Source organism: Pleurodeles waltl, chromosome 9 (genome assembly GCF_031143425.1).
Source record: "Pleurodeles waltl isolate 20211129_DDA chromosome 9, aPleWal1.hap1.20221129, whole genome shotgun sequence".
In the NCBI taxonomy this organism is placed as follows: Eukaryota; Metazoa; Chordata; class Amphibia; order Caudata; family Salamandridae; genus Pleurodeles; species Pleurodeles waltl.
Window position 1 is genome coordinate 914,405,914 of NC_090448.1, and position 15,692 is coordinate 914,421,605.

At 43.2% G+C, this 15,692-nt stretch overlaps 2 protein-coding genes across 2 annotated transcripts in view; one reads left to right on the top strand and one right to left on the bottom strand.

Annotated features, from left to right (window-relative positions):
• The window catches only part of AK7 (adenylate kinase 7), a 225,742-nt gene extending 211,336 nt beyond the window's left edge, over positions 1-14,406 (bottom strand). Inside the window, exon 1 of the mRNA XM_069208273.1 lies at positions 14,264-14,406. Coding sequence (XP_069064374.1) covers positions 14,264-14,356 — 93 coding nt within the window. The 5' untranslated portion in view covers positions 14,357-14,406. The remainder of the gene's footprint in view (positions 1-14,263) is intronic.
• Positions 14,407-15,282: 876 nt separating this feature from the next.
• The window catches only part of PAPOLA (poly(A) polymerase alpha), an 858,334-nt gene continuing 857,924 nt past the window's right edge, over positions 15,283-15,692 (top strand). Inside the window, exon 1 of the mRNA XM_069208274.1 lies at positions 15,283-15,493. Within this exon, the coding sequence (XP_069064375.1) occupies positions 15,486-15,493 (8 nt within the window). The 5' untranslated portion in view covers positions 15,283-15,485. The remainder of the gene's footprint in view (positions 15,494-15,692) is intronic.

Consider the following 15,692-nt stretch of genomic DNA (forward strand, 5'->3'; position numbering starts at 1 on the left):
TTTCTCAGTACCTCTACAGAAGAATAACCAGTGTCTCTTTTGTTTTAAATTCTGCAATCGTGTGTATTTCTGGTGTAGGATTTTCAGAATCCCCCACAATATTTAATCAAGTGTTGAAAAATAATTTAAAATCATTGGAAATGCCTTTCCAATCTTTCCAATCTACATTGGTTCAGTACATTGATGACTTATTGGTTGCTTCAAAGATAAGAAAACAAGATACTATTGCCTTAGTCAATCATTTTGGTGAAAACGGACATAAAGTGTCTCCAGCAAAATTACAGTATTTTCAAAAAGAGGTGAAGTACTTGGGACATCAAATAGAGAAAAGTGCAAGAAAGTATCTAGAGAAAGGGTTACAGCTATATTGCAAATTAACCCTCCCGTTACTCAAAGAGATGTCAGAATGTTTTGGGGAATGGTGAGTTACTGTTGCCAATGGATTCCCAATGTTTCTATTATTTCTAAGGATTTGCAAAGATTGACCCACAAAGACATTACTGATCTGGTTCCCATCAATGAAGCTTTTATGAAAGCTTTTACTTAGTTGAGAGAGAGTCTGTGCAGAGCACCAGCTGTGGGAATGCCTGACTACATGAAACCATTTTCACTATTTTGTTATTAACATGATTGTTGTGCTCTTTCTTTCCTAACACAGGTACATGGTGGCGTAAATCGTCATGTAGCATATTTTCCGCTACATTAGATCCGGTTGCTGCCCCTTTACCAGGCTGCCTGAAACAAGTAGCAGTGGTTGGCGTTAGCCTTGCCCAAAGAGAGAGTATTGTGATGGGACATCCCCTCACTCATTTGAGGTCTGGCTTGCCAGGACCAAGACTCAATATCTGACAACTGTTCGGTTAACTCACAATGAGTTACTGATTTTGGGATCTCCAAATGTAACCCTTAGAAGGTGGGGAGTACTTAATCCTGCTACCTTGTTACTTATAGACACTGATTAATCTGAAAATGTAAATGAAGTGGAACATCACTGCCTGGATGCTACTGAACTGTGTACCAAACCCAGACCTGATATTCAGGACACACCATTACAGAAAAATGATCAAATATTTTTGTTGATTGTTCCTGTTTAACAGACAGTGCAGGAACATTGAGATCTGGTTATGCTGTGTGCACCATCTCTGGTGTACTCGAATCGTCATGGCTTCAAGGAGTATTTTTTGCACAAGTGGCTGAATTGGTGGCTCTCACTAGAGCATGCTGTATTTCATCAAAGTGTAAAATAACGTTTTTCTACAGACAGCAGTATGGATTTGGTGTAGTGCATGATTTTGGGCAGTTGTGGTCTCAAAGAGGTTGCATGACCTCTTCTGGCTCCACTATAAGAAATGGGGACAGGATTCATGATTTGTTGGAAGCTTTGCAATTACCTGAGAAAATTGTAGTTGTGAAATGTACTGCACGAAAAGCAAATCATTTTATTTCTATCAATAATGCATATGCTGATCAGATTTAGTGCACTTAATTGTGCTACTTTCAATGAAGAATGCGAAAATGTAACATATACTGATGAGATATTTCAAAGCTTTTTGTTGACAATGGTTGACACTGGGAATAAATTAAAAAATTGCAAGATGAAGTTCCAGAAGAGGAAAAAAGAAGCTGGATAAAACTGGGTTATAATCAAAAAGAAATTGATGAAATGTGGGTTTCAAAAGAAGAGCAGGTAGTCTTGCCAGACTGTTTACTGATGTAAATGGCCAGATACTATCATGGTCAAACTCACATTGGCAGAGATGCAATGATTCGAACATTTAAGCAATCTTGGTTCAATCCAAAATTTATAGAGGTTGCAGATGTATTGCATGCTAGCAAATGAATGTGGAAAAGAGAACTGTTGTCAATTTGAGTCGAACTGGAAGATTAGGCGATCCATTTAACAGAATATAGATGGATTTCATTAAAATGCCTGTGTGTGGTGGTTTGAGGGACATGTTGGTGATTGTCTGCATATTTAATCATTGGATTGAAGCCTACTGTACACGTAGGAATGATAGCCTCACAGTTGCAAAGAAGTTACTTAGAGAGTTGATCCCAAGATTTGGTTTTCTGGCCTCTTTAGAATCATATAGAGGAAGTCACTTCAATAATGAGGTGCTAAAAATGCTAAGTTCAGAATTAAACATTGAGTAGAAGCTGCACTGTAGCTACTGTCCTGAGGCTTCTGTATTAGTAGAACAAATGAATGGCACTCTGAAAGCTCGACTGGCAAAAATGTGTGCATCTAGTAATCTGAAATGGCACAATGCTTTGCCTTTGGTTTTGATGAGCATGCGAAGCACACCAGACAGAGAGATTGGTCTCTTGCCTCATGAGATACTTATGGGCAGAGCAATTAGATTGCTAGCTGTTCCTGCAAATGCGCTTGTCAGCATAAGAGATGACTTGGGGCTGGATTACTGCAAAGGTCTAGCTGATAGGGTTTGTTATTTGTCTCACCAGGGGAAAGCTACTGCTGTGCCACCATCCCAAGACCAGTGTCAAAGTCTTAGGGCTGTGATTGAGTGGTAATCAAGAAGCACATGCAGAAGGCTTGGTTTGAACCTAGGTGGAAAGAACCTCTCCAAGTTATTGTAGTAACGACAGTTGCTGGGAAGTGTGTTGGAATTCCAAACTGGATCCATGTCAGCCACACTTGTAAAGTGCCCTATCCTCTGGATGGTGAAGATACAGTGTTCTTGAGAGCACCAGCAGAAACTGTACAGTCTCAAGAAGAGCAAGTGACAAAGACAGAACAAGAGGACAGTCCTGATACTTCTCTATCAGCAGAAGTGGAAGCGGATGTAGCAGGAGCGTCAAGTCTAAGGAGGACTCTCCCAGAAGCAGAGGATTAGGAAAAAGAGATAAAGCAAATATTGTTTCCTGAAGCAGCCGAAAGTGGAGTTGAGTTGAATCGAAGTCATGCAGATTTGACTCCTCCTGAAGTGACTAATGGTGCAGGTGAAGCTAGACAAAGTCAAAGAAGACCTTGTCAAATTCCTGCTAAACAAAGAAAAATTGTAAGTCTAATTGTGCCATCACTGTCTAGAAAAACTGTGAAATGAGATAAATGGCCTTCTTTGCACGCAACTGGAAAAGTTCCAGATATGTTATCATGCATAAATGAGGAAGCAGAAACAACAGAAGGAACAGATCTGAGCGAAGAAGAAATAGGTACAAGTCGAAAATCAGTTCTAGAATGGGCATACCTTGCAGCTGATGAGCGGAAACACAAGCTTATATCCTTTTGTTTTGACCGTGAGAATCCAGTTCTACATGTAGGATGGTCATAATTGAGCTGAGTTTTGAAATTACATTGCCAAATGAACAAAAAATACATTAGACATTGGAAGTAATAGTTAGTGATCAGCAGATTGTGACATTTGAAACTGATTTTGACAAAGTTGCTAAACTGATTTTGACAAATTCTGGAGTGCCTGAAAGCTGCTGTAAATAATTGTAAATAAAACTGAATATTATTTTTGATTGTGGCTGTATAGTGAAATGTATTTATTTTTAATTTCACTTTTTGATTCTTTAGAGGCTGTGAATAAAGATGGCATTAAAAAAAATGGGTGCAAGTATGTGTGTGTTGGATTGACCATAAGCATGAATGTTTCTGATAAAACTGAAACTACTTATACATCTGTTCCAGCACAACAGACTACTACACTCTCTGAGTTACACCAGTTTTATAAAGATGAGAGTTACTTACACATAGACAGTTCACAAAGAGATCTTTCTTGTAATGTTTTCTATTGTTTGCAGTATGAATATGTTGAGACTATGGTTGTGAGAGGATGTTATGTGTGTACACAAATTCCTTCATCAGTGCAAGAAGGAATTACATATCATAGCTTACCACTAACTTAGACGTAGTCTTTTATTAACGAGACTTTATAATCAGGAATACATACAGTGTTTTTATTCAAATTTTACCAAGTCTTTTCTTTTGTTCCAGTTAACCAACACTTGAGTAATATTACTAAAGTTAGAAACATAGACATTGTAGAAGTTTTTTTTTTAAACCTACACTGATATTTTGGCACATCCTATGCTCATAGGAACAATCTGACATGCTTTCACCAATTGAGAAACGTTTCCTGAATGGGGCTGATGATATAAGAAAGGCAATGAAGGAGAAAATAGAGAAGGGTTTAGTAAAACGCAATCACAAGAATGATCGTTGTTGGAAATGGCCCTTTTTGCAGGGTCATCCCCAGTCTTTTTGCCTCCTTCCTCCTATTTTTTCTGACCTGTTTATGTTGGCTTTGGAACTCTGGGCACTTTACCGCTGCCAACCAGTGCTAAAGTGCATATGCTCTCTGTGAAAAGTGTACTGTTGATTGGTTTATCCATGATTGGCATATTTGATTTACTGGTAAGTCCCTAGTAAAGTGCACCAGAGGTGCCCAGGGCCTGTAAATCAAATGCTACTAGTGAGCCTGCAGCACTGATTGTGCCGCCCACATTAGTAGCCCTGTAAACATGGCTCAGACCTGCCACTGCAGTGTCTGTGTGTGCAGTTTTAAACTGCCAATTCGACTTGGCAAGTGTACCCACTTGCCAGGCCTAAACCTTCCCTTCTACTACATGTCAGGTACCCCTAAGGTAGGCCCTAAGTGGCCCCAGGGGCAGGGTGCAGTGTATGTTTAAGGTAGTACATATACTAGTGTGTTTTATATAAGTCCTAACAGTGAAATACTACCAAATTCGGTTTTCACTGTGCAAGGCCTATCTTTCTCATAGGTTAACATGGGGGCTGCCTTTAAATATCCTTAAAGCGCAGATTCCCTTTGAGAGCAGATACAAATGTGGAGTTTAGGGACTCTGAACTCACAATTTAAAAATACATCTTTAAGTGAAGTTGGTTTTTAAATTGTCTGTTTGAAAATGCCACTTTTAGAAAGTAGGCATTTTCTTGGTTAAACCATTCTGTGACTCTGCCTGTTTGTGGATTGTCTGTCTAGGTCAGTTTGACAGTTGGGCTGTTTTGCACCTCTCTAGACAGTGACACAAAAGGGGGTGGGTGTAGCCTACATATCCTGATGAGCAATCTGAGCTAGAGGGGAGGGGAAGAGTGGTCACTCACACCTGAAAGGACTGTGCCTGCCCTCACACAATGCCATCTCCGACTCCCTGGTGAGTGTCTGGGGACTGGCCTGGACAAGGAAGGATCTTGCAAACACTTGAGACTTTGCTTTGAAGGTTGCCAACTTCAAAGGCAGAACTGGGAATAAGAAGAAGAACCAAAACACCAGACTTTTACAATCTTTCTGGAATCAAGAGGAACCTCTACCCAGGAGAGGAGCTGAAGAGCTGAAGGAGGAGTACTGTCCCTTTGCTGTGTTGCTTTGTTGGACTGGCCTGCAGTTGCTGCTTCTGCCTGAAAAGAGTGCAAAGGGTGAACTTTGCCGTGTGTCCTGCTTGAGAACGTTCTCCAAGGGCTTGGAATAGAGCTTGCCTCCTGTTGGAAGTCTCAGGGGCACCTAAGACTTCAGTTTCCTCGACCTGCAGCACTGGGAACTGTGTTTTTTGTGCTGTTCAAGAGGAGAAACCACTGCAACGCCGCCAACGATGCCGCTAACCTGCACCGTGACCTGCTGATGCCGCAAGGAGTCGCATTGCTCCGCGACCCGGGTCTCACCGACGCCATCATTGGACGACTTCACTGAGCCGCTGGTCGAACAGCGACCAGTGGGCCCCTCACTCCGGCATCGCCTGCTCACACCGCTGCCTGGGCATCCCTGATGACGCCGCTCCTGCTGACACCGGCGCCGTTGCCTGCACCTTGGCCTGTGGAGACCACTCGTGAGGTACACAAAGCACCATCCCGTCCGGCACTGCAGCCCCGGTCCACTGACGCCAGCACCATCGAATCCTGTGTCGTCACCAGGTATCCTGCCTGCACCATGGCCTGTGGACACCGCTCGTGAGGGTCATGAAGTACCACCTCGTCCCGCACCGCTGGCTTGGACCTACCGACGGCAGCGCTTCAGCAACGCCGCTGCCTGCACCGTGACCTGTGGACCCTGCACATCGCACCGTCCTGCTTCACACCACAGCCCTGGTCTCACCGACGCCACTGGATGCAGTCACCGAGCCGCTGCCTGCACCGTGACCTGTGGGGACCGCACGTCGCTTCGTCCCGCTTAACACCGTAGCCCCGATGCCATCCACGCCGGCGCACCTGACTTCATCAGCCTGGAGTTCGATCCGCAACGCGTGTGAACTTCAAGGGCTTGACGACTCCCGCACCCGCTCCAGAACCTACAACGCGACGCCGCTTCCTGGACCTCACCGCGAGGGTCACGACGCCCTCCAAATCCAAGGTACTGTTTGGGGTCTTCCCGACACCTTAGCTGGGCAACGATGCTGCAGCCGGCCTGAACTGTTGGTTTAGTAGCTCACGACGCCGTGATAGCCCCAAGTGGAGCTATTGACTTCAAGGAACTGTATTATTTTAGTAAATCTTGTAGAATTCATATTTTTGTTACTGTATATTGGGTTTTGATCGTATTTGGTCTTGTTTTAAATAGATAAATATTGGCTATTCTTCTAAAACTGGTGTGGTGTCCTTTTGTAGTGTTTTCACTGTGTTACTGTGAGTTATGTGCAAATGCTTCACACATTGCTTCTGAGATAAGCCTGACTGCTCGTGCCAAGCTACCAAGGGGTTGAGCAGGGGTTATCTGAGTGGGTATCTCCCTTATCCTGCCTAGAGTGAGGGTCCCTACTTGGACAGGGTGCAAACCGACTGCCAACTAGAGACCCCATTTCTAACATTGGTTGTCAGCGGTGAGGATAGGACTTGCATTTGCACTTGACCCACAGTGATTGGTGTACACTACTACCATATCACAGACCACTATGTACCACATACTGTGTTTTCCTTTTTGTTCTCTGGCATCCTCCTAGAGATATTGTGATATTTTTGGACTCTGGTTTTTGGTTGTGAGGCCTTTGCAGAATGGAAGTCATCTTCTGGGACCTGGAGTACTACACTTTGAGGGAGCTAAAGGTTTTCTGCAAGGAAAGGGGTCTGGCTGTGAAGAGAAGGTCCCCGAGGTAGGTCTTTGAAACAGCCCTGTTTCAGTATGAGATGAAACGCTGGGAAGCAGCCATACCAGATAGTTCTGAGGAGGAGGACTACTCTGATGAGGAAAGGGAACCAGAGAGAGAGGAATGGCTCCAAGTTCAGGAGCAGTGGATGAGAGAGTTGGACGAACAGCTCGAGAGAGCTGAGGCTCAGAGAGCCTTAGCCAAGGAAAAATAAATATTGGCAGCTCAAAAGCTGAGCTGTGAAGAGCTGAAGCTGGAAGCCATGAGGGCTGAGTCCAGTTCAGATAGTGGCAGCAAAAATCTTGTATCCAGTGTAGATGAAGAAGTGCACATGCCCAAAGACTTGGTGCCCTACTTGAAGGAGGGGGTTAACACACACCAGGAGGTTGAGGGGTATGAGTTAGCTCCAGTGATGCACAGGGTCCCTGAGGTGCATTGGGGAACTGGCATGGGGAGTCATGGTCTCACTGACGCCGATGGATGCCGTCACAGAGCCGCTGCCTGCACCGTGACCTGTGGGCACCGCACATCGCATCATCCTGCTTCGCACCGCAGCCCAACGCCATCCACGCCGGCGCACCTGACTTCATCAGCCCGGAGTTTGATCCGCAATGCGTGTGAACTTCAAGGGCTTGACGACTCCCGCACCAACTCCAGAACCGACAACGCGACGCCGCTTCCCGGACGTCACCGCGAGGGTCACGACGCCCTCCAAATCCAAGGTACTGTTTGGGGTCTTCCCGACACCTTAGCTGGGCCGCGACGCTGCGGCCGGCCTGAACTGTTGGTTTTGTAGCTCACGACGCCGTGATAGCCCCAAGTGGAGACATTCGACTTCAGGGAACTATATTTTTAAGTAAATCTTGTAGAATTCATATTTTTGTTACTGTATGTTGGGTTTTGATCGTATTTGGTCTTGTTTTAAATAGATAAATATTGGCTATTCTAAAACTGGTGAGGTGTCCTTTTGTAGTGTTTTCACTGTGTTACTGTGTGTTATGTGCAAATGCTTTACACATTACTTCTGAGATAAGCCTGACTGCTCGTGCCAAGGTACCAAGGGGGTGAGCAGGGGTTATCTGAGCTGGTATCTCCCTTATCCTGAATAGAGTGAGGGTCCCTACTTGGACAGGGTGCAAACCGACTGCCAACTAGAGACCCCATTTCTAACAATCATGCATATAGTATAATTAACATTCAAGGAAAGCTTGCTTTAGATTACCAACATGTAGGGAAGCTTTGTATATACAGGCCTTGATCCAGAACTGATACTAAATGTGTGGGAATGTGTGAATGCAGACATGTATTTCTATTTAAAAATGCATGGGCTTTATGCTAAATGGATAAGATCCTGTGATTCCTGGTGTATATTACATATGTGGTAAAAATGCTTGTTATCGTCTCCCATGGGAATTGTATGGGACTTGTTACCTGGGAGTGGTTTTTCATAAAACGTACCAGATTGACAACATAAATGATACTCATGAGAACTTAAGCCCAAGATCAAAAAGAGCTAATTATTCAGAAATAATTGGGGATATATTTGGAGCAATTATTCATTCTGTAGCAGTTGTTCTGAATGATATGAAAATAAGAAAACTATCAATTATTGTGGACAAAATGTTAACAGATTTTTTGGGGGTAATAATTCTAATGGACACAGAAATGGCTGCGATACGATCGATGGTTCTTTAGAACCGTCTTGCGTTAGACATCCTTTTGCCAAAAGAAAGCAGAGTGTGTCGGATGCTTATGCTGCAACACTGTTGCACTTTTTATTCCAGACATCAGTAAAACAAATTGAAATTATATGAGAAATTTCACAAATTTGAATTTTGACTTAAAGGACCTGAAACAACCAAGTGTATGGGAAAATGTAGGTAAAGGTTTCACTAACGTGAAAAATTAGTTGGGAAATCTTAGTCAGGGTGCTGTGGGAATCATACTGAAACCATTATTGATAGTGTTGAATGTTTCATTTCTATAATCGGACTTTACAAGCTGTATAGATTCATACAATTACAAAGGATGAAAATTAAACAGAGGAGGGAAGCAATAGAAATGGAAAAGATCAGTGCAGATACTTTCATGATTAGATACATTTTAAAGAATGGCGAAAGCCTAGCTGCAGATATGCTAAACAAACTAAATTTTGAATTGTCTCATTAACTAAGCGTTCTTTAATGACGGCACATATTGCCGTTAGAGGAGGGATTATTAAAATATGTGTAACTAAAACAAAATGTTTAATGTGTATTAAAATGCCTAAATAGAGAAATGTGTGTTACGAAAATAAAATGTGTATGCTTAAATTGTGGTCGACGTGGTGTCCGCCACCTCGAGTTCAATGTGAAATAATAAATGTGAAAATGTATTTTGATTAATTATAACTACACGTACTGAAAAAGATTATTAATATTATTGTACTACAAAACTAATGGTTTGAAATTATTAGAAATGTATTTTTCTTCATGTATTAGTATTAGTAATAAGGCCTACGATTTAGTATTTTTCCAGAAGCACAGTGCTGAAATGTTATGCTGACTTTACTAAAACGCTTTTGAAAACATTGTTTATTAGCTGTTCATTCTGTACTTCCTTGTGATAAATATTGCAAGTTTTAACAATAAGCTTTAGTTTCTGGTAGGTAGCAACATTAGCTAAATGTCGTGTTCTGTGCTGCTGTTTTTACAAAGTTATATTTTTGAGGAAATTGCCGTCCAGAGAGGAGCGTATCTTGGAAAAGGTTTGAAGAAAGATACAACTGAAGCCCGGATGAAATTTAATTGGTCACTTACTTATCACACCTCATAGTCTTCTATTAGGCTCAACATTACTGTACTGTTTTCCCTTATCATGTTCCTGATGCTGACTACTGAAGCCCTACTGTTTCTGTGCTCTACTGATAAAGAATCTGCAAGCTGCGGTCTCATTTAGGAGACGTATAACCATTGTGCATTTTTTTTTTGCAGGATGTTCCCCTTAGGAATCCAACCACATAATGTTTGTTAGCACCATAGTTAGATGTGTTTTCAAATTAATTTTTGCCTTATTTTTAATTTTTGCATGTGACAAAGTCCAGATCCACACATGCTTTTCGAATTACAGTTTAGTAGCTAGGATGTCTGACCCAATATTTGAGCTAAATGTTTTTTAATTGATTATGATTGATTCAACTGCACAACTAATGAAATATGTAGCTGTTCCTCAAATAATTCTGTCATTCTGTATAAATCTTTTGGAGTGTTTAATGGTGAATGCTCTTATGAGATTGAGATTCTTCAGACGCTTTGGACAGTCTGTGTTATTTCTCTATTGCTATCATTTGGCTTTGCGCATCATTTACGTGACCTTAGCATTGTCAATTTAAGGGCTATAAATGTTTATACTTTACTAAATTGATGTGGTGATTCATAGCCACATGGGTCATGGTATGTATAAATTATTGACTCATTATTGCATACTATTATTGTTGATGGCTATTGGTTCTCATTGTTTGATTTGAAGATCTTATTACTCCTGTCTGAGTTAAAAGATCTGAGCCGACCTCTGAGAGTGGTAGAGGTAACTGTCCTGTTACGTGTCACCTCAGCCTAATATTAGGAGGTCCCATGCCCACAGAAAAATATTGGGCTTGAGTCACATACTACGAATTTGTGCATGCCTTCATAAGTACAAATTTTAACAGGAATAGGCTCAGTAATTACGCTTAGTCCTGTTTATCTAGTCTGTAGGGGACCTTGTTTTTACTTTGTTTACTGCTCATGTCCAGGGAAACATTCCCTTTTGATTTGCAGAGCATTTATGCTCTGAGCTTAGCTGTGAACAAGGCAATGAATCAGGCTGTTATCTTGTTCACATTTGGTCTTTGTGGGCTATTTCCACCTTCTCTCAGCTTCCTGGCTCCCGCCCTTCGTTGGCTTGGATTTTCTATACCAACTCTACCAGAGCTCCCAAATCCTTATTGTCAGTGCCCACTTCTGCGACATACTGGGATCCCACTTGCAGCTCCATCACTGCACCTCAGTTCACACAATCCAAGCCTTCAGCCCTGCCAGTGCCAGGAACCCCAAACACACTGTCTGCCAGAGCACCTCAGATCTTCCAGTTGGTACTCTCTGCTGCTCCAGTACTGGGACCTCAGACGCAACTCCATTAGTGCACCTCAGTTCACACACTTCAAATCTTGGGTAAGCCAGGTCCAGGGACCCCAAAAATGCTGTCTGCCAGAGCACCTCAGTTCTTGCAGTCAGTACTTTCTGCTGCTCCAGTACTGGGACCTCAGGTGCAGCTCCTTTTGTCCACCCTCAGTTCACACACCCCAAGCCCTCAGCTGTGCCAGTGGCAGGACCCCCACACATGCTGCCTGCCAGAGCACCTCAGTTCTTGCAGTCAGTACTCTCTGTTGCTCCAGTACTGGGACCTTAGGCCCAGCTCCATCAGTGCACCTCAGTTCACACACCCTAAGCCAGTGCCACGAACCCCACACATGCTGCCTGCCAGAGCACCTCAGTTCTTGCAGTCAATACTCTCGGCTGCTCCAGTACTGAGACCTTGGGCGCTGTCCCATCAGTGCACCTCAGTTAACCCACTCCAAGCCCCTCAGCCGTGCCAAAACCCTCACACATGCTGTCTGCCACAGAGCCTCAGTTTTTACAGTCAGTACACACTGCTGTTCCAGTACTGGGATCTCGGGTGCAGCTCCATCAGTGCACCTCAGTCCACACACTCGAAGCCCCTCAGCTGTGCCCGTGTCAGAACCCCACACACGTTGTCTGCCAGAGCACCTCAGCTCTTACAGTCAGTACACATTGCTGTTCCAGGACTGGGAACTCGGCGCAGCTCCATCAGTGCACCTCACTTCTACCCAGGGGAGGTCACTTCCTTTTCTATACTGAGACCCCGCTCACATACACTTCCATTACAGCAGCTCAATTCTAATACTCAGTCCCACTGCCAAGCCAATACTGAACCCAAAAGAGCAGAACACAGCTCAGCCAGTGCACCTCATTTCTAACAGCCAAGGCCACTGTTGATGGGAACCACCACAGCTCGCCGGAATCCATCATTTCTAACATTCAGTGCAGATTTCTTCGCAGTACTAAGGCTCACACACACGCCCTTCAGAACTCCTCACTTCTGTGGTTCAGAGGCAATGCCACTCCCATGCTGCCACCCACTCGCAGCTTTCCCAGGGCACTTCTATTCTAACACTCAGCAACACTGGCATGCCAATACTAGGTTCCACACATAGCTCCATTAACATACATCACTTCTGACCTTGTGTACTATTCCAGTACTGCAGTCCACATATTGCTCTGTCAGTGAAGCTCAACCCTAACCTTCAGTGCCCCATAATACCAATACCAAGAATTATACAGCTCTCCTTTTCTCATTCCACACCCGCTGCCTTTCTGTTATTCCAGAACTAGGCCAAGACACAGCTCTGTCTATAACCCCAATCCTGATCTGAAGCACCCCAATATTGCTGTATTGGGACTCACATACAACTCTGCTAATGCACCTCCTGCTGTTCTGCAGTGTCTCCTGCAGTTCCACACTCTGAATTCTGTGTGAGGATGTAGGGAAGCCAATTAAATCTATTCTTAGTTGCCATCTTTATTTGGGACGGTCTGTTTCACTTATCTCAATCTGTTCTTTCCTTTACTCTATTCACTCTCAATGTTTTCTTTCTCCCCCGCTTTTCTCTTTCCAGCTCTTAAAATTCACATGTTAACAGTTTCGCTCTTTCTTTCAACTGTTTATTTCTACTCCTCTACCTTTTATTTTTTTATTTCCCTCTTCCTCTTACAGCCTCCTCTTTCAAACTCGCAAAAACGTGGTTATTTCTTTCCTTGTTACGTTCCTTTGTTTTTTCTTCATCAGACATTTATTCTTTCACTATTTTTTTCTCTCCCCTTCATTCTTTCGCTGTCTTTTTTATTTGGTCTTCCCTTTGACTCGGTATGTATCTTCTCACTTTTTTGTTTAGATTTTTCTTCCTTCCTTTCTCTGGTGTTTTTCTTATCTTTATCCGTCAATTCACGTTTTAATATAAATCTCTCTTTTTCCCCATCTGTATGTGGGAGCAAAAAGTTACTTGTCGGGACCCAAAGTGGTTTTCCCACTCTGTGTCTCTGGGAAATGTGTCAATACATACATGCCCTGGTTCTTTCGCTGCTTATTTCTCTCACCATCTTTCTTTTTTTCTCTAATGCTCATTTTTCTCTATCTTTTCACAGTTCTTTCATTATTTTTTCCTCTTTATCTTTCATTCTCTAGCTTCCTTCTCTTATTTCTTTAATCTCACGTTTGCTCTATTTCTTCTCTTAGTTGTGCTTTCGTTTTTTCGTTCTTTCTTTCCCTTCTTTCTTTATTTCATTGCGACCCCATATCGTTCTTCTTTTTGTCTATTGTATTCCTTTTGCTTATTCTGCCACATCTGCTTTCTCTCCTGAGGCCTAGATATCAATGGAGCAACAGGTGCAGTGGCACCGAGGCCCATAGACCTACGGACCTCACCCAACTCTAATTATTGCTCTGTTTTCCTACCAAAATGACATTCAACCATTTTCCTTTCTTACTCTAGGTCCCATGACACAGTTACCAGGCTTCTTGTCCTCTCCATCTTTAATCCCAGCTCCCTCTTTCCTTTCAGCCTCCATTCAGTCCCAAATTATAGTTTTGTTATGGTGTTTTGAGCATTACTCTCTAATGCCAAAAGTTTATTTCTGATAAAGGTTTTTATGATAATCGTAGATGATTTAAGATTGAGGAAGAATGTAAATGGACGTGCTTTATTTAAATGCTGGGCCACTGGAATTATATGGCAGCAAAAGACAAAATTATGAGGCAGAGTTGACCAATTTATGCAGCCAGTTATGAATTTACAATGCCAATATCTCTAGCTCAAGAAAATCCGAGACCTATTGCATTGCAAATGCTTGTTTCGTCTCTAGCAGTGATTGTGCATGAACACAAATCGCTTTGGTTGCTTTTCTTTGGGGGAGGGGGGTGAGAATAACCCAACCAAGAGGTTCGAATGTGTTTGCACACTGGATTATGAAGTTAGTGTTAGAACAATGTCGAGTGCTACCTTTAATTCCCATCTTCGCGTCAAACCGTGCCTCTGTATCTAGCAGTCATGTATTTGTACATAGTAAACAATTCACACAGTGCTCGGGTGTTCATTCCTGCTCACCTTGCCAATGTTTCTGCCAGTGTAGGAATCCAGGTGGTTGAAAAATACCCGTTTGCTCCTCACGATTGGCTTCTCTTCCCCTTCCTCTGCCATGGTGCTTTACAACACCTGCCTCACAAACGGGTTGCCAATGGAAACATTTGTTGTAATCCGGTAACTAGGGAGGAGGCTTCTGAAGAATAGACATCAAGGAAAGACAAAGATTCTTAGGAACACTGATATTTGGATTATGCTGAATTGGTGAAAGAGATCAAACCATAGAGAATATGTATCAAAAGACTGTCGGAAGGGTTTACTTGGAGAACTCAACTCATGATTTAATAATATAGTACTGTACGTAGACATGGGGAGTAGCCAATACAGTTTACCAGCAAAAAAGGAGCTTTTCTGACACGTGCAGAAACATTAGGGATTCTTATGACTGCATGATTGTTCTACCAAAACTGTTCTAAATCCAGGACTTTACTTTTTCTCAACATACTGACACCTCCCATCGAAGCGAAATATAAAACCCATATGAAGATGGCAGCCGCAGAACAGCGACGCAGAACTAAGAGGGTCATCCCGCTGGTCGCCATAGCTCAGTTTCTCCTCAAACAGAGAAGTCGATATGGTAAATATTAATATTTAATGAATGCAAGAAATTGGAGCTGTGAGGTTCTCATCTGCAATATATTGTGTAAATTCCCTTTGTATGTCATTAAATGTTATACTTTGAAGTGTTTGTCCTATAGATGTTAATAATATGCTCCTTTTCCAACACTGCGTGACTCTATATACGCGTTAATGTACTACAAAATCAGAAGATCATCTTTGAAAGTGTCTACACCAAGTTAAATCTCAGGATCATCCATTGTCAGGTTTGAATATTTAAAAACTACACTTCCCATGATGCTCGTATACCAGATGTAGAGTAGCCAGTGGTCAGTTGATGCTCTCTTTCAATGAAACGGTGCGGTCTTCTAGGAAATAGAATCTAGAATCAGGGCGCCTGCGCGACGTGCTTGCGCAATGGCGTTCTAGAAGGTTGCTGTGGTAGCAGCGGGCGCCATGTTAGGTGGAGTGGCGGCCCGTAGCACTTAGGGGAAGAGGCGGTCACGGCGGCGGTGGGAGGAGGAGGTGGGATTCGCTCGGCGCCCGGCCTGGAAGCTTCGCGTGGTGATGTGCCGGGCCTCCGCGGGATAAGCCAGGCAGCTGAGCCGCTTGCGGCAGGGAGCGCATCATGCCGTTGTAAGTTGTGCCCGAGGCGTGAGTCACCGGGTGGTTTTTATGTCGGAAAGGAGCTTCTGATCTGCTTGGTGCAGGGAGTTTTTGTGTATCGTACAGGGGACGAGAGGAGAGAAAACCGGGAGCTACTTTCCCCATTTCATCGCTCCCTTAGCTGCGATCCCACGTGACTTCCTGAAACATTGAAAACATTAAGGCCTGC